The sequence below is a fragment of the Chelonoidis abingdonii genome, chromosome 3 (genome assembly GCF_003597395.2).
Source record: "Chelonoidis abingdonii isolate Lonesome George chromosome 3, CheloAbing_2.0, whole genome shotgun sequence".
Lineage (NCBI taxonomy): Eukaryota > Metazoa > Chordata > Testudines > Testudinidae > Chelonoidis > Chelonoidis abingdonii.
The window spans coordinates 181596175-181620881 of NC_133771.1; the positions used below are offsets into that span (position 1 = coordinate 181596175).

A 24707-nucleotide genomic window follows, 5' to 3' on the forward strand; every position below is an offset into this window, starting at 1 on the left:
AGCAACAGTGGGGGGAAAGGATTTTCTTTCCTTGTGCTAAGATCCAGAGGGTCTGGGTCTTGGGGTTCCCCGGGCAAGGTTTTGGGGGGACCAGAGTGTACTAGGCCCTGGAATTCCTGGTTGGTGGCAGCGCTACAGGTTCTAAGCTGGTAATTAGCTTAGAGGAATTCATGCTGGTACCCCATCTTTTGGATGCTAAGGTTCAGAGTGGGGAATTGTACCATGATACTGGTCCACAGAAAATATGTCTGCTACCACTAGGAAGCTTTTATTCCTTTAACTTGTTTGGTGGAGGTTCATGCTTTTAGTGCTGGAAGCCCCACATTCAAGCTCCAGTGACAGCTCATGACAGTAGTTGTTGCATGTGGACAGAAGGAGGTCATCCACCAAAGCAACAAGTGCTGTTTCTGTATTATGCCTTGTCCTGAAGTCTGAGTGAGAAGGATCTAGGATATTAGCAGCTAACAGGTGGTGCCAGAGGCTGTTTTTTGTTTGCTTCTATATCAGCTTCCTCAGGGAATTTGCCAAGGACCTATTGTCTATCTCTCAGTCATATCATTCTTCCCCCAGAACAAGGAGAGGGGAAAGTTGAGCTGATATTAACTCTCTGTTCACCCAGGATCAGATTGTATCCCTGCACCTATTCCATTACTATTACTGAACAACTTCCTGCGCTTAACATTATTAGGTTGGTTTTGTGACACTATACTCATGCTTCTTTGGTTGTTGTTAGGCTTGTTTCTGTTCTTATGTTAGTTCTTTCTGGCTCTACACCTACCACATTTACATTTTTGGTTCTCCTCTAAATGCCTTTGTATGATGATGTCTTGAACTTTATGCCACGAGGGCCTAATTCTTGTCTCACTTACACCAACTAAGGTACCCCAGTTAATTATGCCTAGATTGTGAGTAGGTAGTAGGAGAAGCCCTCTGTGGAGGACTCTCAGTTCTAGAATTTGTTTTTGCACTGGTTTACTAGAGCCTGATGGTTTCTTTTTCAGGGATGGTGGGCACTTATAGCTCCCATTAAAGTTGATGGGAGCTGTAGGTGTTCAGCACCTTTGAAAATCAGGCCATACGTCCATGTCCTGGGTAGCATAAACTGGGGAATCTCAAGAAGGAAGAGAACATTTGTTTTATCTCTATATTTGGCACTGGGATGGCTGCTGCTGGAATAGTGGGTCCACAATTCAAGAATGATGTTGATAAATACAAAAGGGTTCAGAGAAGAGCCCCAAGAATGATTAAAGAATTAGAAAACCTACATTATAGTGATAGACTCAAGGAACTCAATCTATTTAGCTTAACAAAGAGAAGGTTAAGGGGTGACTTGGTTACAGTCTATCAGTACTTACATGGGGAACAAATATTTAGTAACAGGCTCTTCAGTCTAGCAGAGAAAGGTATAGCACGATCCACTGGCTGGGAGTTGAAGCTAGACAAATTCAGACTGGAAATAAGGCATACATTTTTAACAGTGAGGTTAATTAACCATTGGAATAATTTATCAAGGGTTGTGGAAAATTGTCCATTAGTGATAACTTTTAAATCAAGTTTGGATACTTTGCTAAAAATTATGCTCTGGATATAATTTTGGGGATATTCTGTGGCCTGTGTTACAAAGGAGATCAGACTAGATAATCACAATAGTCCCTTCTGGCCCTGGAATCCATTAATCTATAGGAGGGGTGCAGGAATACCTGGTAGCACTGCAGTATGTGGCCTTTTTGCAGTTCCCTTTCCTATACATGTTTGCAAAGGAAATGAATTTATTTGAAAAGCAATAGTGTATTTTCAAAGTGGCTTTTCCAAATTTTGTTTTATTTCCTTTCGGAACATACTGAGAGTATCATTGTTTTACATTCTATATAAAACTCAAATAGGAAAAAACATGAAATTCATTTAGTATCGTTATCCCAGTTGTGGCAAAGTACTGTATTTGGTCAAATTCACAGGCATAGCTTTGTCAGTACTGAGAAGTCACTTGCTCCCTGTGAACCCAATCACCACGGCGGGGACACCTCAAATCTGGAATACACATCATTCTATAAAGACAAAGTGGTCCAACCTCAACTCTTTGTTACTAAATTCATGAATATGACTTTCAGACATCTCAGGCTACTGCTTGGAAAAGATGATATTGGACAAATCCGTGATTAGACCCTTTGTAATGTTAACCACCCCCACTGCGCTTGAATTGATTACGCACATTTGGTGAAAGGCTATTTGAATGGTAAGTCACTTAGTCATATTCTCGTTTTCACACATCCTTCAGCTTCCTACTGTCCTCCTGCTCATTCTTTTCTCCTTTCTCACAACAGTAGGCACAGCATGTTCCCTCCATTGTTCAGCATAGTTTAAAATGGCATTAAGAGGGAAACAGTGAGGTAAACAGGTGGAAATAGTTCCCACTGTAATGGTTAGTATTCTCCCCATGTGCACAGCTGCAGCACTCTGCTCTCCCAGGCTATAAGGAAAAGAGAGAAATTAGCAGCACTTCATTTGAAGAGATGAACTAATTATGGCAAACATATTTAGAGCCCTATCCTGCGAGGTGTTGAGCACCCTCAATGCCCACTGAAGTCCCCACAGTTGAGGGCACTCAGCATTTTGCAGGAGCTCCCCCTTAATGAGGTTTACCGGTTTTCAAAAACAAGCAAACAAACCTATTTTCTGCATATTTAGTGCATTGGGGACTGAATATGAAATTGAAGATTAAACTGAGCCAAAACAGAACTCCAGACCTGAGATCTAGATCCAGATCAAATTTTCTATATTTATAGTAGGTGAAGTCGAAACTCCAGATCAAAATCCTCTCACATTTGAAGATTTTAATTCCACATTAGGGTCTGAACTTTCCCAGATTTCACGGTGTTCAAATTAGCCCTCTTTAGAGAACCGTTTGCTGCAAACTCAAATCTGAGCCTGGACCCTGACATAGAGTTTAGTGCTGGGTTGGTGGTTTCTGTTTGTTTGTCTGAGTCCATCACTACAACATCTATTACTCTGGTGGTCATATCATACTGATATATCATTTAGTTTATTAAATAACATTTACTCCTGGGGCAATTCTGCACCAAAATTAAAAATTCTGCACACAATATTTTAAAATTCTGCAAATGTTATTTGTCAGAATAAAACTGTATAATAATTTCTATTATTTTGTTAATTTATTTCAAAATACCTGTCAGCAAGTATGTCTGTAACAATAGAGACACACAAAAATTCCCCCAGGAGTAGACAGTTAAAGAAACCCCTTTGACAATTCAGTTCCTGTTTCTCTGCCCCCAGAGCCCAGCCGAAGGACAAGACACTCACACTCCCCAGAGCCCAGCCATAACCTCCCCAGCCCAGACACTCACATACCCCCTCCCCACCAGAGCCCAGCCATGATCCCCTCCAGCCCAGACACTCACATTCCCTAACCCTCAGAGGCCAGCTGGGGAGGGCCCCTTGCCAAGTGACTCACACCCTCTACCTCCCCACCCAGAGCCCAGGAATCCAGAGGGAGAAACAGCCTGACGCTGGGTCCCAGGCTTGCATGGAGTTTCCTACGTGCTGCTGCCTCCTTCCTTCAGGGGATGTTGGGAACTACAGCCACTGGGAACCCTACAGTTCCCTCCACCTTCCCCCAGCCTTGTCTTCTATTTGTGAGCTGGGCTCTGTCGGGTCCAATGGCCCCTAGTGGTGGCCAACATTCTGCAGCTCTTTTCTGTGGCGGTGGGGGGGGGGGGGGAATGGAAATGCTGTGCGCACAACGTTAATTTCTGCAAAATTCTGCATTGTGCAGTGGTGCAGAATTCCCCTAGGAGTAAACATTGCTTGATTTTTTTTTTAAGCCAGACCTGTTTATTTTTTTTAAAGTACTCAGACTACCTGTACACTGATATTTCTCCCTTCGCCAAAGTGATTATAACATTTTAAAATAACTTACCAGAAAGCTAATTTTTAAAAACCGCTTGTTTTTTAGTGTGAATGTGACAATACTACATTTTAGATTCCTAATCAGTACAATGTCTCTGTGGCTTTCTGAATTGCATAGACTGGGGATGGCTGGATTCTGGTCTACCCTGGTGATAGATCAGCTTCTGCATTTTGCAAACAAAGAAACCAAAGCATATCACAGAATTGTTGAGTTGCTCATTGGAGAACTACAAATGCTCCTGCCACCTTTAACACTCAGCTACCTTCTATGCTGGTGTAAAACATCACAACAGTTAGGGCCTGATCCTGGGAATGCAGACAGCCTTATTGTGACTTCAGGGCTGAATACTGAGAAGGGCTGAGCACAGGCCCAGATTAACCAATGTGCACTTGGTGCATTTGCATGGAGGCTTCCAACCACTGGGAGAAACCCAACATCCCCCCTCCAAACACACACGCATACACAGAAAACCAACCCAGGGTCAGGAGCAGACCATTTTGGGAGAAGGACCCTGCCTGTTTCCTGGGTGAGAACCAGTGGGCTAGCATGGGGGAAGCTTCGGGACAAGAGTTACTGTGGGGTGAGTCAGGAGTAGGCTCATGCTCTAATACCCCCTCTGGGACTCTCTACCTCTTGCGGGCAAGGCAGGTGGAGGGGTGCCAGTTGCCATAGTGAAAACAAGTAAATTTGCTCACCATGCAAGTTTCCCCAAATTAGACATAAACATCCTTACAGTTAAATCAAGTAAAGGAAAAGTGACTTTGTTTCCTAGCAAACATAGCTTCGGCAGCCATCAGCACTTGATCATTTACATGGAGAGGGAACTGTTAAGCTGCTGCCAACTGCCCATAGTGCCTTTCAGAAACAGATGTTACTGTTAGAAAAATAACTTATGCAGCTTGACATATGAGTGCTGCAATTTTGATTTAAAAGGGAGATGAGAAAATGTGGTTGAATTAATGAACTGAGGTAGATGATGTACAGTATGAAAAAATTATAACAGGAGAAAGTGGCGAGTGCCCACTCGCCTGAGACAGTTAAAACTAGATTGAATGGATTAATCATAGATAGTAGGAAATAATCCTGCATTTGCATGAGAATGGATGGGTCTTATTGGGTCTTTTCTGACTCTAACGCCTATGATTTCATGTGGACTTTTTGGTCAATTCCCAGATGTAGTAACTGAAACTATATTGACCAAGGTCTAAGGTCAATATTTACCAGGAGAGGAATGATCAAAATCCTCATGTTACATACCAATCAGTCTGTCACAAAAAAATAATGAATTGTAGTGTGGATTCTGCTATAACTTTGTTTTAATGTCTGGTGGCTTTTTCATTTAAAACAATCTTTTGCATTCTAACCTGTCACTTCAGTTTATCTGGGTACCCACCATCCTATTAGCTAGGAAGGACCTTGCCTTCAAAGGTAAATAGTACTATTTTTTGTTTATTCCATAAACAAAGAACAAGTTACTTTCGGTCTGGATAACTTAGACAGAAGGAAAGAGTAAAGAAAGAAAAGAACAAATATAAGGGATCAGATCTGCCACTGCAGCCAGTGAAGTGATGCCAATTTATACCCATGGAGGATCTGCCTTAAGGTCTCCATGTGACAGCAAGTCTGTGTGTTTCTGTCCGAGCAGCCAGCTTGGACTAACACGTGGGGAGTGTCTCTGCAGTCAGGCTAGGTGACTCACTTTACCCATGCGTACAAAGCAGCCTTCAAGTTACATAGCCACACGCTTCACAAATGCTCTCCTCTGCTTCTGAAAGCAGCTGAGAGGGAAATGAGAAAAGACACAGAAGGGGAGATTACCAGCTCTCTGCTATGCGCCCCTTTCTGTCTCTTGAATACACCTTGGTGCCCTCTGATATAAAAGAATACAACTTTCTATTATGATTCATCATATGGTAGCCACTAGAAGCGCAAATAAGGACTATGGCCCCATTTTCTTAGATTTTGTGAAAGTAGTTAACATTGACATTTACCAGTTTGCCACCAGTCATGAATGAGTACAGCTCTAATGTATGTAGAGTCAAAAATAACTGATGTTAAAATCCAGTCACAAATCAAATACATACTGTATTTCACACATAGTTAACACTGTCTAATTAAGTCTTCAGTCTTCAGGTGTAATTTTGCTGTTCAGATTTATATATCAACTTTGTCATGATGTCTCTTCATAAATGTTGTTAGGGATACAAAGAAAATCATTTGAAGCTTGTGTTTTTTACAGATACAGTGTGACACAAGTGAGGACCTGAGAAGTTGTCCTGGTTATTCAGTTGCTGCTTACTTCATTGGGAACAAAGTACATAGCAGGGTTCAGATTACAGTGCAGTTCTGAAATCTGCTCCCAGTTCTTTTTCTGAATGGTTGTAAAGCACAGTACTGGCAAGGGCTGGGGAAACTGGACTTCTATGTAAACAGACACTGAGTGTGAATTTTTGCCCAATAGGCAAAAAAATAATAATGGAAATGCATGGAATGACAGTGCTAGCTGAAATTCTGTTCTCTTTTGGGAGGAAAAGGGAGGTCCTAATACAACTTTACAATCGCTTTTTTCTGTTGTAGATAACAAAATTCTGCTAGATTACAAAAAGAGTTTGGAGGATTGGTTAAAATAATAAATCTGAGGTCACCTGTGGAAACATTATGACTGTTACAGCAATATACACCTTGGCTGCTTGGAACATCATAGACAGCTGCAGTGGCACAGGAACCAGCAAACAGAGCTGTAAACAGGGGAGTTTGAATGGGAGTTTGCAAGGGGAGTTTGGGGGAAGACTAAGAGAGGGAGGCAGAGGAACACACAGGCTACCGAAGGGAGTGTGCAAGCAGTGTCTTGGTGCTTGTTTGGGGTTGTTTTGCTGTGGTGTGGTGGTTTTGGGTTGTTTGTGTTTCTAGATTTACAGGATTTAGGTGGGAAGCCTATGATAGATACAGAGGCAGCAGTTGTAGTGACCCAAGCAGTGGAAGACACAATGAAGATGACTAGATGTGGAGGAGGTACCTGGAAAGAGTTTGTCTGCATGAAGTGCCGTCTGATAGAGCTGACCGGAAGAAATATCCGAGGACTGGGATGCAGATGGAAACTCTGGTCTAGTTTAGAAAGGAGTTTTGAGCGGATGATGGAGGAAAGACATGATGAGGCTGAAGGGAAAAGCTCAGACTTGCAAATGGAACCAGGACACAAAGAACTCTGAGGGAGACTGCTAGGTGAGGAAAGTGGACAGTGGAAGCATGTGACTAAACAACCAGGGAGAGGAAAAGACGGGCTAGTGAAGAGAAATAGAGCTCAGGAACAGGTTTGCGGAGTTGGAAAATGAAGAAAGGGCACAGCAGATGTGTCGCTGAAGGTGAGAGGGCAAGGAAGAAGAGAAGAGAGCTAGCCCTATAAGGAGAGGGACGTCTCAATGGAGATGACACAAACATGAGCCCCAGGAGGATATGGGATGGGCTGCAGAGGATAGCAAGGGTGATATGGAATCGAGAGGACTTGCAGCCAGAGGGAACAGGGGATAGACTGGAGAATCGCACCGTCACCAGGAAAAGGCAGATCTACATGATTGGGGACTGAGAAGAATAGACAGGCCTGTAACCAGAGCTGATCCAGAGAACACAAGGGTGTGCTGTCCGCCCGGTGCTAAGAGAGGGGGTGTGGACCTGAGGATGAAAGGATCCTAACAAGAGCAGGAAAGAATCCACTGTTGTCCTCTTGTGAACGAATGATATGGCTAGATTCTTGCGGAATGTATCAAGGGAGACTATCCAGGCTGGGGAAGACCTTAAGGAAATTGAGGCTCAGGTGATATTCAGTGGGATTCCGCTGTTCCTAGAGAAGAGGCAACAAAGGTTGTGAACACAGATTATGGGCGATTAACAGATGGCTCAGGCATGGTGCTATAAGGAGGGCTTTGGCATGTATGACCACTGGAGGCATTCATGGACAGAGGACTTGTCTCTCAGGATGGACTCTTCACCTGAGTAGGGAGGGGAAATAGACTTCTAGGATGGAGGCTGGCACAACTAATTAAGAGAGCTCTAAACTGGGAATTGGAGGGAGATGGTTGGGAGATGTCCAGGTAATCTCCACGCCGGATTCTAACATTGAAGGGAAGAAACAAAGCAAGAAAGGATACTGTTGTTGGGTAGAGAAATGGACATACGGAGGAAGGGTAGTGTAGATACAATTCTATAGGTGATACTGGAAGTAGAATTCTGGGCCTAATTGGTAAAGAATGTGAGTGAAGCCAAATGGCAAGAATTAAGATAATTTGTACACCAGTATGAGAGCTTAGGTAACAAAACAGAGGAACTAGAGTTACTGGTGCAGGAAGGGAAACCATTTATAAGGGATAACAGAAACATGGTGGAATAGTAGTCAATGACTGGAGTACAGGTATTGAAGGCTATGTGCTGTAGAAAGATAGAAATAAAGGCAAAGATGGTGGAGTAGCATTATATATCAATGATGAGGTTAACTGTAAAGAAATAAGAAGGGATGGAATGGATAAGACAGAGTCTGTCGGACTAATCACAACTTGGAAGAAAAAGAAAAGGGCTACTTAGAAAACGCCTTGCAACCTGAGAACAGTTGGGCTTTTTGGGGGTTTGGGGTTGCTCTAAATAGACCCACCAGGATCGGATTTGATATGGACAGAGAGCCTTTTAAAATGTTTTTAATTGAAGTAATACTAATGGGATTGTGTGATTATGGGAGACTTTAACTTCAGATATATAGACTGGAAGGACAATGCTAGTAAATAAAATAGGTGCTCAGATTTTCCTGGATTGCGATAGCTGATGGGTTCCTCCACACTAGTTGCTGAACCAACAAAGGGGATGACATTTTAAGAATTTGGTTTTGCTGAGTATGTGAGGATCTCATAGAAGAAGATGGGTTGTAGGGGGCAACCTTAGGTTCAAGCGATCAATGAGCTAATTCAGTTTTCAAACTAAATGGAAGGATAAACAAAATAGATCTATGACTAGGATTTTTTATGTTCAAAAGGGTAATTTAACAGGAATTAAGGAAATTCAATTAGGCAAGTGGAGTTGGACTGAAAGAAACTTTTTGGGGGAAATTCTAAAGTGGAAGGAGGCCTGGAGTTACTTCAAGTCAAAGTTTGCAGAAACTATCAAAGTATCCCAAAGAAAGGGAAAAAAATCATAGCGCAGAATTGTAGAGACGAAGCTGGAATGAGCAAGCATCTCAGAGCGGTGATTAAGAAAAAGCAGAAAGCCTACAAGGAATGGAAGGATGGAGTGCAGCAAGGGAAATTTTGCCTTATTGACTCAGAAGCATGTAGGGATAAGTAGAAAGCCATGTGAGTTTTCCCTTGCAAAGGATGAAAACCATAGTAGGAAGTACTCATAGCCATATAAATAAGAGAAAATAAAGAGAAGAGCAAGTGGGACCTTGACACTAAGGATGGAGGTTGGAGGTTTAAGGATATCTACGTGCATGGCCCCAATATGTAAGATAAATATTTGCCTCAGTCTTTAATGAGCTAATGAGGAGCTTAGGGATAATGGTAGGATGAAGATAGGAAGTGAGGATTATGGAGGTAGATATACTCACATCCAGGTAGAAGCAATACTCAAACGCTTAAATGGAAGAAATCATGGGACGCCAGATAATCTTCATCAGAATATCAGGACTGGCCACACTGAAATTGCAAGCCTCGGTTAGCAGAATTTTAATGAATCTGTAACTCGGGGTTATACCGTATGACGGAGAAAGTGCTACCATACGTTCTACTTTTTTAAAAAGGAAAAAGGGTGATCCTAAGGCAACTTCAGGCTGTTAGTTTGACAATCTTGTAGTATGCAAGGTCTTGGAAAAAAATCTGAAGAAAAAGAGTCAAGGACATTGCAGAGTCATGGTCAATTGGGACAAAATACAACCTGGTTTTACAAAAGGTTCAGATCGTGCCAAACCAACCTGATCTCCTTCTTTGAGAATAATATATTTTTTAGGACAAAGAAAATGCAGGGATCTTAATCTACTTTGATTTCAGTAAGGCATTTGATACGGTTCCATCACATGGGGAATTATAAGCTAATTGGAAAGAATGGGGATCAATATGATTGAAAGGTGGATAAGGAACCTGGTTAACAGGGAGACTACAACGGGTCAATACTGGAAAGGTGAATTTGTCAGGCTGGAGGGAGGTTACTAGTGGAGTTCCTCAGGGACTGCGGTTTTGGGGACTAATCTTATTTAATTTCTATTATGACCTTGGCACAAAAGGGGAATGTGCTAATAAAGTTTGCAGATGACACATAAGCTGGGAGGTATTGCCAATACTAGAGAAGAATGGGTATCCTAAACAGGAAGAGTCTGGATGACTCTGTATACGGAGTAATAGTAATAGGATGAAATTACTAGTGAATAAGGGCCAGGTCCAATGAATTTAGGAGTTAATAACAAGAACTCTTGTTATACAGTTGGGGAGCGCATCAGTGAGATCGAGGAGGAGAAGGACTCAGAGTATGGTTGATCACAGGAGACTAATGAGCTGCAATGTGATTATGGCTGTGAAAAAGCTATGCGTCGGGATGCATCAGGCCGAGGTATTTCCGGTAAATGATAAGGAGGTGTTATAGCGTTATCAAGGCAATTGGTGAGACATCATCTGGAATACTGTGTGCAGTTCTGGTCTCCCATGTTACAAGGATGAATTCAAGCCGGAACAGGTACAGAGAAGGGCTTACTAGATGATCCAGGAACGGAAAACGCTGTCATAGTGAAAGGATACCAAAGAGCTTAGCTTGTTTTAGCTACCAAAAGGCTGAGGGGAATATGATTGCTCTCTATAATATATCAGAGGAATAAATACCAGGAGGGAGAGGAATTATTTAAGCTCAGTACCAATGTGGACACAAGAACAGTGATATAAACGTGGCTATCAGGAAATTTAGACTGAAATTAGTATGAAGATTTCTAACCAATCAGAGTCGTGAAGTTCTGGAACAAGCTTTCAAGGGAGAGTGGGGGCAAAAGACATATCTAGCTTCAAGACTAAGCTTGATAAATTTATGGAGGGGATGGTATAATAGGATAGCCTGATTTTGACAATTAATTTGTCTTTGACTACTAGCGGTAAATATGCCTAATGGCTTGTGATGAGATGTCAGATGGGGTGGGATCTGAGTTACTACAGGGAATTCTCTCCTGGGTCTCTGGCTGGTGAGTCTTGTCCACATGCTCAGGGTTTAGCTGATCGCCATATTTGGAAGGAATTTTCCTCCGGGCCAGATTGGCAGAAGTCCTAGAAGTTTTTTGCCTTCCTCTGCAGCCTTGGGCACGGATCACTTGCTGAAAGATTCTGTGCACCTTGAAGTCTTTAAACCATGATTTGAGGACTTCAATGGCTCAGACACAGGTTTGATACAGGAGTGGGTGGGTGAGATTCTGTGGCCTGCATTGTGCAGGAGGTCAGAGTAGATGATCATAACGGTCCCTTCTAACCTTAAAGTCTATGATTCTATGAGATGATCCTCCTACTTCCAAAACTAATAGAACCTCCTACCATCCAGGCTAATAGATCATCTCTAGCAGCAATATAAGCCCTATAACATATAGCTGAGCTGTTCTGATGCTGTCCAGAGAAGAGCAGCACTACTCGTTCACACAAGCCAGTTCAGTGCAATACTTGTATCATGCTTTCTATCCTACAGTAGGATCTCAGAGCTTGTTATAAATATTAATTAAGTCATAAAACATCTCTGTGAATTTGGCAAGTATTATTATAGTCATATTGCAGATGGTGAATTGAGGCATGGAAAGAAATAGTGACTTCTGCGGTGTCACATGGGAAATCTATAGCAGAATTGGGAATACAGCCCAGGCATAAACTGAGGGTGAATCTAGCCTGAAATGATTTTTCTGCATTAATCCTCAACTTAAAAATATTTCTCTCTACTATAGAATTAGTGCTTGATTATTTTGTGTTCAAATGATTTATTCATGTAATAATGCAGATTTTGGTGCCTAGAGGAATTAAAATAATTACAGAACTTGCGGTTGAGAGAGAGTGCTGTGTTAGTAGCACCTAAATTATAAATCACATGACCACTGGCATTCATGCAGTGATTATGGGATGCAGGTCAGTGAGACCCAGACAGTTTTTAAACCACTAACAAGTGAACTCTCAGACACACAACTGAACTCTGAGACACTAGCTATTGAATTCATGTGAAATCAGTCTACAAAGGCTAAGAGCTGCTCATTCACGCTCCAACCACTGCTCTTGTAAGTGGAATTTTCAAACTACAAATAAATTATAATGGGAGGGTAAACAGGACCCCCTTAGGGAGCTGAGGTACACAAAGCCTGCTGCTCTTGCAAGATCTATTTCTACTACTAGCTTTGCTGGAGAGGTTGAGAACTGTAGCAGATTGAAACAGCTCAACTATGAACTGATAACTTTGGAAATGGAAGAAAAAGAAAATTTGACATGAAAGTCAAATGTGTTAGTCTCTTGTTAGTATGAATGGGTATAATGCTGTTCATTTTCAACAGGGCAGTATGGAGCGGGGGTGGGGGGGGATGTTGCCGGAGGAACCCATGTAAACTGAAGGATAGCTCTTTCAAAACATACAATTTTGTTCTGTTTATTTCTGTATGAAAATTTTTCTAACTTTATTTTGAAACATTTCCCTTTCCAACCCAAGTGTTGTTCTGTTTGCATTTTTGATGGAACTACTTGTCTTTGTAATGAAAATGTGTGAAACATTTGAATTTTCACAAGTTTTCAAGACAAAAGCCATTTTTGCTTGAAAACTGGATTCATTTTGACTCAGAAATATTATGTATATTCATGATACAAAAAGTCAGTTTAGTCAAAGAGACCAAAGCCCATGTTATCATCAGATTCCTCAGATTCTTCTTTCTTTTCTTCTTCTTTCTTCTCCTCAGCAGTGGGAGCCCCACCATCAGGAGCAGAACCCCCAAAAGGAGCAGCAGTAGCTGGAGCACCACCAGCTCCTACATTACAGATCAAGCTTCCAATGTCAATGTTAGCTAGAGCCTTGGTGAACAGGCCCAGCCAGAAAGGTTCAACATTTATTCCAGCTTTTTTAATAAGTGCATTAATTTTGTCCTCCATGATGGTGACTTGGTCGTCATGCAGGATGAGCGCGACATAGATGCAGGCAAACTCAGAGCTGGAGGCCATGGCTGAATGGGCAGATGGTGGTGGGGCGCGGTGCTAGTCGCCGGGATGTGATGGCCTTAGCTTCAGCTGAAGGACGCAGCATCTTTTGTGGGCAGAGAGACGAGAACCATTCATGACACTTTTCTCAGATACACTTATTTCCACATGGAAAACCAAAAAAAATCAGAGTTTGTTACAGATATTTCTCACAGCTGTGCTGGGAAGTTTCTGGTCCACACTGTCATCAATCACATTTCTGGGGTTAACTGTACCTCTGTCCCCTCAGTGGTCTGCTTAAGGGTGCCAATTTAGGTTTCATGCTCCCAACCATCACCTCTGGATGGGTGAGGACCTGCAGCCCTCTTCCTCCAGACTTGGGTGTAGGCTTGCAGTCTCCCTGCAATCCACTGTGTTTATCCCAGCAGGTCTGAGCTTAGCCTAAGGATATATCTACACTGCAATTAAAAGCCTGTGGCTAGCCCATGCCAGTTGACTCAGACTCATGGGGCTTGGGCTAAGGGGTTGTTTAATTGTGGTGGCAACGTTTGGACTTGGCCTGGAGTCCAGGCTCTAGGACCTTGCAACATTTGGGAGGGGCCCAAAGCTTGGGCTGCAGCTCGAGCCTGAATGTTTATACTGCAACTAAACAGCCCCTTAGCCTGAGCCCTGTGAGCCCGAGTTAGCTGGCACGGGCCAGCCGCAGGTATCTAATTGCAGTATAGACATACCCATAGATGCCCAGATCCGCAAAATGACTTGGCATTGCAAAGGTGAGTGTCAAAGTGCCTAACTTTTAGGAGCCTAGGAAATCATAGGAACAATACTGTGACACTGCAAAGCCTAAATTATGTGCCTATACTCCTATACAATGAACGAGGAGAGAGAGGTGCCTCAGAATGGGAAGCACAAAAGCCAGCACACTATGTGGGGGAGCCATTTAAGCTAGCCAGTGGAAGATACCAAAGGGAGATATGTGTCCTAAGCTCCATCCCTCTCCTGGCTATAGATATCTATCTCTGCTAGTAACCCACAAGTGGGAACCCCTTTCCTGCTGGTGGCATGTGCTGAACTATAGGATATTCTGATCTCGATCTCCCGCAATCTCTCCTGTTGATGTTGTTCCACTTTAAATAATTATATTGGGCCAGACGAAGAATGAGACTCGCTCCATAACACAGCGGTTAGAGCACTAACCTGAAAGGTGTGTTCAAATCCTTTCTCTTCAACATGCAGGGGTAGGAGTTGAACTGGGGTCTCCCACATTGCGAGTGAGTACCCTAACCAGTGGGCTAAAGGAGTATCCTCCTCCTTCCCTGTCCCCCGGACTTTTTGTGTGGAGTTAGGTGGCCTCTGAGCACGCTTACTGGCTCAGACTCTGCACATGACTTAGGCGGAGGAATACCTATCTTCCCCCAGTTTTTGGAAGTTTTTGGAAAGTGTAGGGGACAATTTCCTGGTGCAAGTGCTGGAGGAACCAACTAGGGGCAGAGCTCTTCTTGACCGGCTCCTCACAAACTGGGAAGAATTAGTAGAGGAAACAAAAGTGGATGGTAACCTGGGCAGCAGTGACCATGAGATGGTCGAGTGCAGGATCCTGACACAAGGAAGAAAGGAGAGCAGCAGAATACGGGCCCTGGACTTCAGAAAAGCAGACTTTGACTCCCTCAGGGAACTGATGGGCAGGATCCCCTGGGAGAATAACATGAGAGGCAAAGGAGTCCAGGAGAGCTGGCTGTATTTTAAAGAATCCTTACTGAGGTTGCAGGAACAAACCATCCCACTGTGTAGAAAGAATAGTAAATATGGCAGGCAACCAACTTGCTTAACAGTGAAAATCCTTGCGTGATCTAAACAGCAAAGAGCTTACAAGAAGAGGAAGATTGGACAAATGACCAGGGAGGAGTATAAAAATATTGTCCAGGGCATGCAGAGGAAAAGCATGAAGCCAAAGTCACATTTGGAGTTGCAGCTAGCAAGAGTTAAGAGTAACAAGAAAGGGTTTCTTCAGTGAGTTAGCAACAAAAAAAGTTCAAGGAAAGTGTGGGCCCCTTACAGGGCCGTGCAAGGATTTGTGCCCTAGGCGAAACTTCCACCTTGAGCCTTCCCCCGTCCCCGAGCCCCCGCTCTGAGGTCACCCCCCTGCGGAGCTCCCCCCGCCCCAGGGAGGAGGCATGGAGCAGGGGTCAGCCTGGGCGGGAGTTCCCTGATGCGCCCCCCCACTTGCTATACTGCGGCTCTCCCAACTCCCGCCTCCAGCTCCTTCTGCTTTAAATGCCGTGTGACCGGGCAGCGTAGCTGGTGAAGAAAATGCGCCCAACAACCAGGCCCCTATGGCACGCCTAGTCACCTAATAGGTTGCACCACAGCCGCCCCTTCTGAATGAGGGAGCACCGTAGTGACAGAGAGTTGGAAAAGCTGTAATATAGTCAATGCTTGTTGCCTGTCCTCACAAACAACGACTCAGCCCCAGACTGCGTCAGGACCAGCACAACCGATGGGGAGGAGGTGCCGCCTCTGCTGAGAAGAGTGCTCGCACTCTTTAAAAAGCAGGATGCACTGCCATGGAGGCCTAGAATTGCGTCTGCACAAGTGCTAAAGGAGGGCGATGACAGAGCCATGGCCTTATTTGAAACTCATCGCGATCTGGGAGTCCCAGATGCTGAAAATGGCTAGTGTAGTGCCCCTCTTAAAAAAGGGAGGGAGAAGCCAGGGAACTAAACACAGTCACCTCATCCCTCGGAAAATCGGCCAGGTCCTCAAGGAATAATTCTGAGACTTAGAGGAAGAGAAAATGCATCAGGAACAATCAGCATGATCACCAAGGCAGGCAAGTCTGACCCGCTTAGCCTGCTAACTAATTGCCTTCTATGAGAGCTATCGGTAGTCGTGATGAGGGGAAAGCAGTGCGATGTTATCTGACTTATAGCAAGGCTTGTGATACGGGCTGTCATAACACACCGATGGCTTAAGGTATAGCCTTTTTTACTCTGGTAAAGGTCCGTTAAAAGTTTCACCTAACTTAGCTAACCCTGACCAGAGAACCAATGCTACAGATGCTGGGAACAAATTGTTTGCAAAGAAAGGGAAGTTTTTCCTTGGTTTAGAGTTTAATTCTCAACTGGAGTGCAAAAAGATCAAGAACCAGCTTATCAGGTGTAAGTTTAGAAGGAATAAATATTACGTTTATTCTTGTAACCGTCTTATGCCCTCCCTAATACGGAGATCAAATTGGGTATTGGGTATTTTTTTATGTGTAACCTAAATTTGTGCCCCAGCGGAACTCCTCCGGTTGTTGATATACGTGTCTGTGAGAGTAGCGTATGCAATCTCTCCAGACTCGGGTTTTTTTACTTTCTTTCTTTAATTAACAGCCTTTTCTTAATACTGATTGAATTTTCCTTGTTTTAGATCAAGGGGTTGGATCCACCAGAGTGAGGCAGAAAGGGGATGGGGATGGTTATTCTCCTTGTTTAAGATCAAGGGATTGGGATCTGACCTCACCCCAGGAGATGGTGAGGATCTTCCAGGCTACCCAGGGAGGGAAGGTTTGGGCGGACAGCGGTGATCCAGCGCGAAATGTTGGATGGGTGCAGCGATGACCAAATCTAAGCAGTAATAAGTAGAAAGTTCCATGCAGTTCCCCACACTGTGTACCCTAAAATTCAGAGTGGAAGGAACCTTGACACAGTCTCCCACAGTATTTGGCCGGCGAACGTTAAAGAAAGTATGGCTGATGAATGGCCTATAAGATGGATAGAAGCCTGCTAATTATCGGGCCAATGGGTAGTGATCAATGGCTCCATGTCTAGTTGGCAGTTGGTATCAAGTGTCGTGCCAAAGGGGTCAGTCTGGGCAATTTTGTTCAACTGTTTCATTAATGATCTGTGGGAGGCTGGACTGACCTCAGCAGTTTTGGACACTAACTGGGAGGAGTGGTAGCTACCTGGAGGGTAGGGATAGGATACAGAGGACCTAGAAAAAATAGAGGGATTGTTCGGCCAAAAGGTCAAAAGACCGGCATAGTCTGCACTTAGATGGAGATCCCATGCACTGTACAGACTAGAGACTCTAAGGTAGGAGCAGTTCTACAGAAGGACCTAGGGATTACAGGATGAGAAGCTGAATATGATTCAACAGTGTGGCCCTTGTGCCAAGTAGCGCGTAATCGGCAGTGCTCGTGGCCATGCTGGTATACGAGACTAGCGCACGATTACGCCACCGGCTCACTCGCGCGAGCTCCGCTTGCTGGTTGTCTACAGGGCAAATAGTCTGTCCAGTGTCCAGAGCGCCCTCTAGAGGCCAGTGATCTCCTATTGCTTGGCCCGTGTCCTCCAGACCTGTGCCCCTTTGGACCTGGGCGTGCCCTCTGGCAAGTAAGCTTCACAGTCTTCAGGGTCTTCGCTGCTTCGACCAGGCGGAGCCCCCGGCGCCCCCCCCCACCCTTTCCCCTTCACCGTGTTAGGCACTCCATTCCCATATCCCCCATCATCTGGGTGGACTGCAGGTATTGCACTCATCATAGGCAAGAGGGTTCGGACCTGCGTGCACTCTGCCTACCAGGCTGCTGCAGCTGGGCTTTCCCTAGGCAGGACTCCCAGCTCCTGGACCTTTCCCAGCCCTGCTCCAAATTAGGTGCCCTTAGCTGTGGCACCTTCAACCAGGCTCGACTTCCCTCTAGCATAGGGAGACTGTCTGGCCTCTGCTCACAGCCTTTTATAGGGCCAGTCGGGCCTGATGGGCCTAGGTCCCAGCTGAGCCACTTCCCCCAATCTCCCAGCTTCTTGTCGCCCAGCCACAGTCCTCGTCCTGGGCGTTTCCATCCCGCATGGCAGGAGCGAGTAACTACCCCGTACAGGCTGCTAAAGTAGGGGCATGATCATTCACACTCTATCTTCGACATTATGACGCCTCATCGGAGACCCTGCCAGTTTGGGCCACACACAAGAAGGATGTGGAAAAATTGGAAAGAGTCCAGTGGAGGGCAACAAAAATGATTAGGGGGCTGGAGCACATGACTTATGAGGAGAGGCTGAGGGAACTGGGATTGTTTAGTCTGCAGAAGAGAAGAATGAGGGGGGATTTGACAGATGCTTTCAACTCACTCTCTTGAGGCTAACACAGAAAGATATTGACCAAATGTTGCTTGAGTGCGACCAAAACCCAGGACCATTCGCTGCCATGCTTTGTGCTGCAATGATTCCATACTACTTGCTACTGGCTTGCCGTGGAAAAGCATCCTACTGTGGAGGACGAAATAAGGCAGCCCTCCCCAGAAACTTTCTGCAAAGGTTTTCAGAGTACCTCCAGGCGAGCTTCATAAAGATGTCCCTGGAGGATTCCTGCTCCATCCCCAGACACGTTAACAGACTTTTCCAGTAGCTGTACTGGCCGCAAATGCATCTCAATTCTTCAGGACAAATCAAAATTAAACACTATTGATTTTAAACCCTGTACTTTAGTTACAAATATGTACTCACCAGGGGTGCTGTCTCTGGCTTCAGGGTCGGGGATCCTGCATTGGGAGGGTATTGGCTCCTGGATGATGAAAAGGTCCTGGCTGCCAGGGAGAACGGATTCACCAGTTGCTTGCTGTGCATTCTCCTCCTCCTCCTGCTCTTCCTCATCCACAAAATCCTCCTCCCTGTTGCATGAGACTCCCCCCTTGCAGGTGTCCAGGGACAGTGGTGGGGTAGTGGTAGGGCCCCACCCCCCAGAATGCCATGCAGCTGATCATAGAAGTGGCATGTATGGGGCTCTGACCCGGAGCGACCACTTGCCTCCTTTGTCTTTTGGTAGGCTTGCCTGAGCTCCTTGACTTTCATGCAGCACTGCTGCATGTCCCTGTTGTAGCCTCTCTCCACCATGCCTGTGCGAATTTTGGCATATATATTAGCATTTCTTCTTTTAGATTGGAGTTTGGCCTGCACAGGTTCTTCTTCCCATACAGCAATCAGATTCAGTGTCTCCCGTTCAGTCCATGCTCGAGCTCATTTGCAGTTCTGGGGGGACTACATGGTCACCTGTGCTGCTGAGCTCACCATTCTGACCAAACAGGAAATGAAATTCAAAATTTCCTGGGGCTTTTCCTGTGTACCTCGCTGGTGCATCGGAGTTGAAAATGCTGTCCAAAGCGGTCACATTGGAGCACTCTGGGCTGGCCCCCGGAGGCCAATACCATTGAACTGCATCAATCTGCACTACCTCAAATTTGACCCAGCAAGGTCAATTTTAGTGCTACTCCCCTCGCCAGGGAGGAGTACAGAAGCTGATTTTAAGAGCCCTTTGGGTCGACGGAATGGGGTTGGTTGTGTGGCTGCATTCATTTTAAAATCAACCTAACACAGCTAAATTCGACCTAACCCCATAGTATAGACCAGAGCTAAGTCACCATTTCTCCCCCTTCATTGTATAGGAAGACTAGGCTTCTTATACAATCACTCAGGCTGTGTGGATTGCAATTGTTCCTGTTATTTTCCTGAAGCACTGTACTGTAGACCAGTGGTCCCCAACCTTTTTGTGGCCAGTAGCACATTCATGTTTTCAGAAGAGTATGGCGGGCGCCAACAATTTTTCAAGGCTTATTTTGTATTTGTACATTAAATAATACGAAAAACATCATATTTAATGTAACATAATATATGAATCCAGAGAGAAGAGGGAAGCTGGAGGGAAGCCGTGAGGACAGAGAACACCGGCGCCCACAGCCTGCAGCCCTGGATTCTTTGTCCCTGTCAGGCACGGGGCAGTGGCGTCTCTCCCCTGCTGGGCACTAGGCGGGCCCTGTGCCTGCTGGGAACAGAGAACTCCATGCTCGCAGCCTGAGTTCTCTGTCCCTGTCAGGTGCGGGGCTGCAGCTTCTCTCCCCTGCTGGGCACTAGGCAGGCGCACATAAATGCCCCGGCGGGTGCCATGATGCCCACGGGCACCATGTTGGGGACCACTGCTGTAGACACTTCTTACATCAGTGGAAGGGGTTTCTGATGTAGTTAATCCACCACTCCAAGAGGCAGTAACTAGGTCGACAGAAGGATTAGCCATGTCTACAGTTGGGGTTAGGTCAACCTAACTACACTGCAAAATGTTTACAGCTCTGAGTGACATATCTAGGTTGATCTAATTATTAAGTGTAGACCAGGCCTAAAAGTTAGGTGTTGAGATGCTGTGTGTCACAATGCCTAAATCCTTTTGTAGATCTGGGCCTGTGTGTGCAAGTTTTAGTTAAAGGCTCAATCCAGGAGTTACTTTAAAATTAATTCTTCCAGGAATACAATCGAACTGTTTTTTGTGCAGCATACCTGGTACAAACTCTCAAAAGGCTTTACACAAAAGTAGTATTCTGCTTTCCCAGGGAAATTCATTGATGCAAGCTTACAAGCAGTTTTTAATCTTTTTTTCCAGTTTTTAGTTTTATGTTCTTTTACTCATGAATATTCTGATGTTTATTTATTTACTCACAGTCAGATCATGTGTAGTACATAATTACATACTTTATCATTTACTGACTGATTTATTACACGCTGTATTGATATAATAATATACCCTACCATGCAGAGCTGAGGAGCCATACCTTATCAAATGGAGCTTCAGAGAGACACACACTAATCAGAGAGCTGTCCTGTCACTGCATTTAGATGGCATTTGCACTGTCACAACATATAAACACAGTGCTGTGACACTGATATCACAATGCAGTGTCAGGACACCACTCTGCATTTGTTTTGTGACTATCAGCAACTCCATTCAGTAACATATTCATTCTTTTGTCTGCCCCTTCCTTGTTTCTTGGGAAAAGGGTGTTTCTTCTCACACTCTTTCCCTATTTCTCTTTCCTTCCAGAGGCCCAGTCTTGTCTGGTGTTTTAGCATCTTGTGGAAGGTCCTGAATGCCTTTATTTGCCACTGAAGTCAGTTGAAGATGAAGACGGTCAGCATCTTGCAGCTCATGCCCCTGGCTGCTTGAAAACTCACAGAGGTTTGGACTTACATGTTTAGGGCAGTGGCCTATGCTGCCTCACATGTGAGCACCAGAAATAGGGTACAGAGCCCAGAGCAATTGTATTTGTCTGTAGAGTCACATGCTGGATATTGCTGCATTAATATTGATACTTAAAAAAATGCCAAAATGTTTTTGAAAGTAGAAGCCATTTCACTGGCCTATCTTATCACAGGATGTAATCAATAAATCATGTGCCAGTTCTGGTCATTCTGCATGTCAGATGTGTCAAGTCACACGTCTACATCAGTGTCCAGACTGTTACAGATTGCGTGTTTGTTACTGTGTCTTTCTACCTCCTCAGTGCTGACTTAAGAGCTATTATCCCAAGTTCATAGTAATTGCAACAAAAATTCCATCTGTTTGCCCCCAAAGAAGGAAAACAAATAAAGAAATTCAAAGGAAACTGCCCTTACTAACCACAACATGCCACCACCTGTGGCTTTGCTAAGGGATCCTCATGCTGATAGGAATTCCATGAAGTAAACAAAGTGCCTTTCCAGTAAGCAATCTGCATAACCTCTAAGTCATGCCAGTTATCACCAACTGGTTGAGCTGAAAGATGAAAGTCACTTTTGATATTTACAGACCATGAGTTATTGATTGTTGCGTGGCATATACAGACCAGTTCTATATGGAAAATCCTTCTCAGTGGAAAATGAAGCTGATAGTAATTTTACTGTAAGGATGCTCTTTGCCTGTCTTGTTCATTTGTCATATTGTAAACTAACCTAGTTCAAATGCAAGCTACAGTTTAAAATTGTGCTGAAAATCAGACAGGAGTAAACAGATCCAATTCAGCACACCAGATGAGAATACAGATTACAGAAAATGTACAGATCTGAAGGGAGAAAGAGTAAAGCATCAGACTAAGAGCCAGGATATCAGGCTTCTATTCCTAACTCTGCCAGAGAATTCCTGTGGGACTTTTGAACATAAGGTACAGAGGTTAGTTTCCTCATCTGTGAAATTAAGGTAACAATACTAACCTATATCACAGAAGTTTTGTGAGGCTTAAATTAATATTTGTAAATGGCTTTGAGACTGACAGAAGTGCAAATCATTATTTCAGTATTATTCTCCTGGCTAGAATTTCCATAGTAAGGGAAGTTTGTTAGTGTTGATTTTGGTTTGTTTTTCTGCTAAATAAGGGGACATTGTAATGTGTTTCCGAATCTACTGTCCTTTTTGGTATCTCACCGTGATTGATTTCCACTTAATCAAGGTTTATGGGCAAACCTTTAAAAAGCTACTCTGTTCTCACATCACATGTTAGCATTTAGGAGCCTCCCTCAAGATGGCACTATTGAACTGCTTCACATACCTCTGAATACTTGCATAATCTTGTTTATGAAGTACTGAGGTCATTTTAAAGCTAAGATCACGCGATGCTAATTTGGCCATTTTCAATTTCTTTTTGGCAAAATGCCTTTTTTGTGTCTAGATGTAGATATTTAAATGCAATGTTTGTGTGAAAACTCTGCCAATAGATTTTTGCAGTCAGGGAGTGCTAACTGAAAAATTGCTGGGATTACAGTTTTGAATCTGTTTGAGAAACTGTGAATCCCACTGAATCAGTTGCAATGTTGCATTACATTCCTCTCAGTCCTTCAGCTGAAACGCAGGATGTGCACTATGGGGGAAGATACAAAGGATAGGGGGAAGGGAGATTTATTCCTCCAGGCTCTGTGAGCTTAGGTCACCTTCTGCATGAAGATATTCTTAGTCCCCAAGCACTGTGCCCCACCCCACCTCATTTCTGTTCCTGTTTTCTCCTTCATTGTCTCCAGTACTTAAATGTGGCCTGGCCTTAGTGGTTCCTTCCCTTTAGTTGAGGGTCAGGCCTTTAGTTTTTGGTAAGCCTAAACCCGCCTGTCCCAATACTGCAAATAGTACTGTACCCCAGCTGGCCTCTAGACACTGTGGAGCTCCCATGGTGGGTCTGGGCTTTCTGTGCTAGAAGAGGAGAGGGGGCAGGGAAGAGCCAGGGGGATTTTTGTCTCCCTCACCCAGACCCTCCAGGAAATCCACCAAATAGCTTCATTAATCCTGAGTCTGCATTGACCTTTGTATATCCAGTCCTCCTAGCTGTGAGCATCCCCTTAATGGGTTGGGAGGTCCCACCGCTTAGGCCAACTGCTCCTTATCTTTGTTGTTCCTTTGCCACAAGGCCATTACCTCTCCTCATTCATATCCTGCCTGAAGGCAAGTAACCGAGAAGTCCCATCTCCATTGCCCCCCTTTACATCTCTAATTTTGGCATCATCCTTTCCCCTAAACTCTCTTTCTCTGACATCAATCATCTGCAGATCTGCCTATTACCATCATATTGGCCCATATTCTGCCACCTTTATGCCAAGTGAGCAGTATCTTTCTGTTCATCTGGACCCTGATCCTGCAAACACTTGTTCAAGTGTTTAACAACTGTGGGTAGCCCCACTGATTTCAATGAGACTTCTCAGAGTAGTAAAGTTAAGCATATGTGTAAGTGTTTGCAGGTTTGGGGTTTTAGGCCCATTGAAATCATAACTTGATGAGTAGGTGCTACTCAGTGTGAATAACGGTAGCAGAATCTGGCCCATTAGTACCATTTACTTGTATTATGGATGGGCCCACAAAATGCTAAATGCTAAGAACACACACACACCGCAGTGCAGAGCTGACAAAGAACACCTTAAATGGCTGACAGAGGTGAGATGGATAAAGTATATAAAAGAAAGCTGAATGTATTTCCAGTCCCAGAATACCTGGTATGTCTGAATGGTTTCTGTTATGTGATGTATATAAACTACGAGGAGTATTTAAGAAATTTTTATGACCGTATGAATGAAAAATGTGTTTGTTTGTAGGGATCATTCCTCTCTCATGGAGAATATCAAAAGTATGTATTTTTACTCATATAGCTCTTCTCTTCTTATACCCATCTCCTCTTTCAAGTCTTCTATCCTTTCTTCTTCCCCTTCATTCAAATTCTTTGCATGATTTTTTTATGGCCTACATAATAATGTTCTTGCACTGGCCATATATTTACTGACTTTGTAACATGTTTAAAATCTCTTTATAAAAAGAACTAGAGCTGAAAAAACAAAGGGGAAAAATGAAAACAATTTACATTTCTATGTCTTCATTAGTTCATTTTTAACTCTGTACAAACAATAAAAGTAATTCTATAACAGAGGCCTGTCATAAACAGATAGCTAAGGGTTAATGTTTCTTTTACCTGTAAAGGATTAACACAGGGAACCAAACACCTGACCAGAGGACCAATCAGGAAACCGGATTTTTCAAAGCTCAGGGAGAGAATTTTTGGGCTGTGTGTCCTTTGTCTGTGTTTCTAGTGCTCTCTCGGCTCTGAGAGTGTTCTCTCTATCTCCTGGCTCTTCTAATCTTCTGTTTCCAAGTTGTGAGTACAAAGGTAGAAAAACAATAAGCTTATATTGGTTTTTTTGTATTTACATGTGTGTAGTTGCTGGAATGTTTTAAATTGTATTTCTTTTTGAATAAGGCTGTTTATTCATGTTTTCTTTTAAGCAATTGACCCTGTATATTGTCATCTTGATACAGAGACCATTTTTATGTCTTTTTCTTTCTTTTTATATAAAGCTTTCTTTTTAAGACCTGTT

At 43.9% G+C, this 24707-nt stretch overlaps 1 protein-coding gene and 1 long non-coding RNA gene across 2 annotated transcripts in view; one reads left to right on the forward strand and one right to left on the reverse strand.

The window, feature by feature from the left end:
* The window catches only part of LOC142046610 (uncharacterized), a 404232-nt gene that overhangs the window by 187793 nt on the left and 191732 nt on the right, over positions 1–24707 (forward strand). The window lies entirely within an intron of this gene.
* On the reverse strand, positions 12754–13210 carry LOC116821791 (large ribosomal subunit protein P1-like). Its single transcript, XM_032775203.2, has one exon. The coding sequence runs from the start codon at positions 13111–13113 to the stop codon at positions 12775–12777; it is 339 nt and encodes a 112-aa protein (XP_032631094.1). The 5' UTR covers positions 13114–13210; the 3' UTR covers positions 12754–12774.

Bases quoted from the DNA above. Each gene is read 5' to 3' on its own strand.
- LOC116821791 (XM_032775203.2), bottom strand. From the start codon at position 13,113: ATGGCCTCCAGCTCTGAGTTTGCCTGCATCTATGTCGCGCTCATCCTG.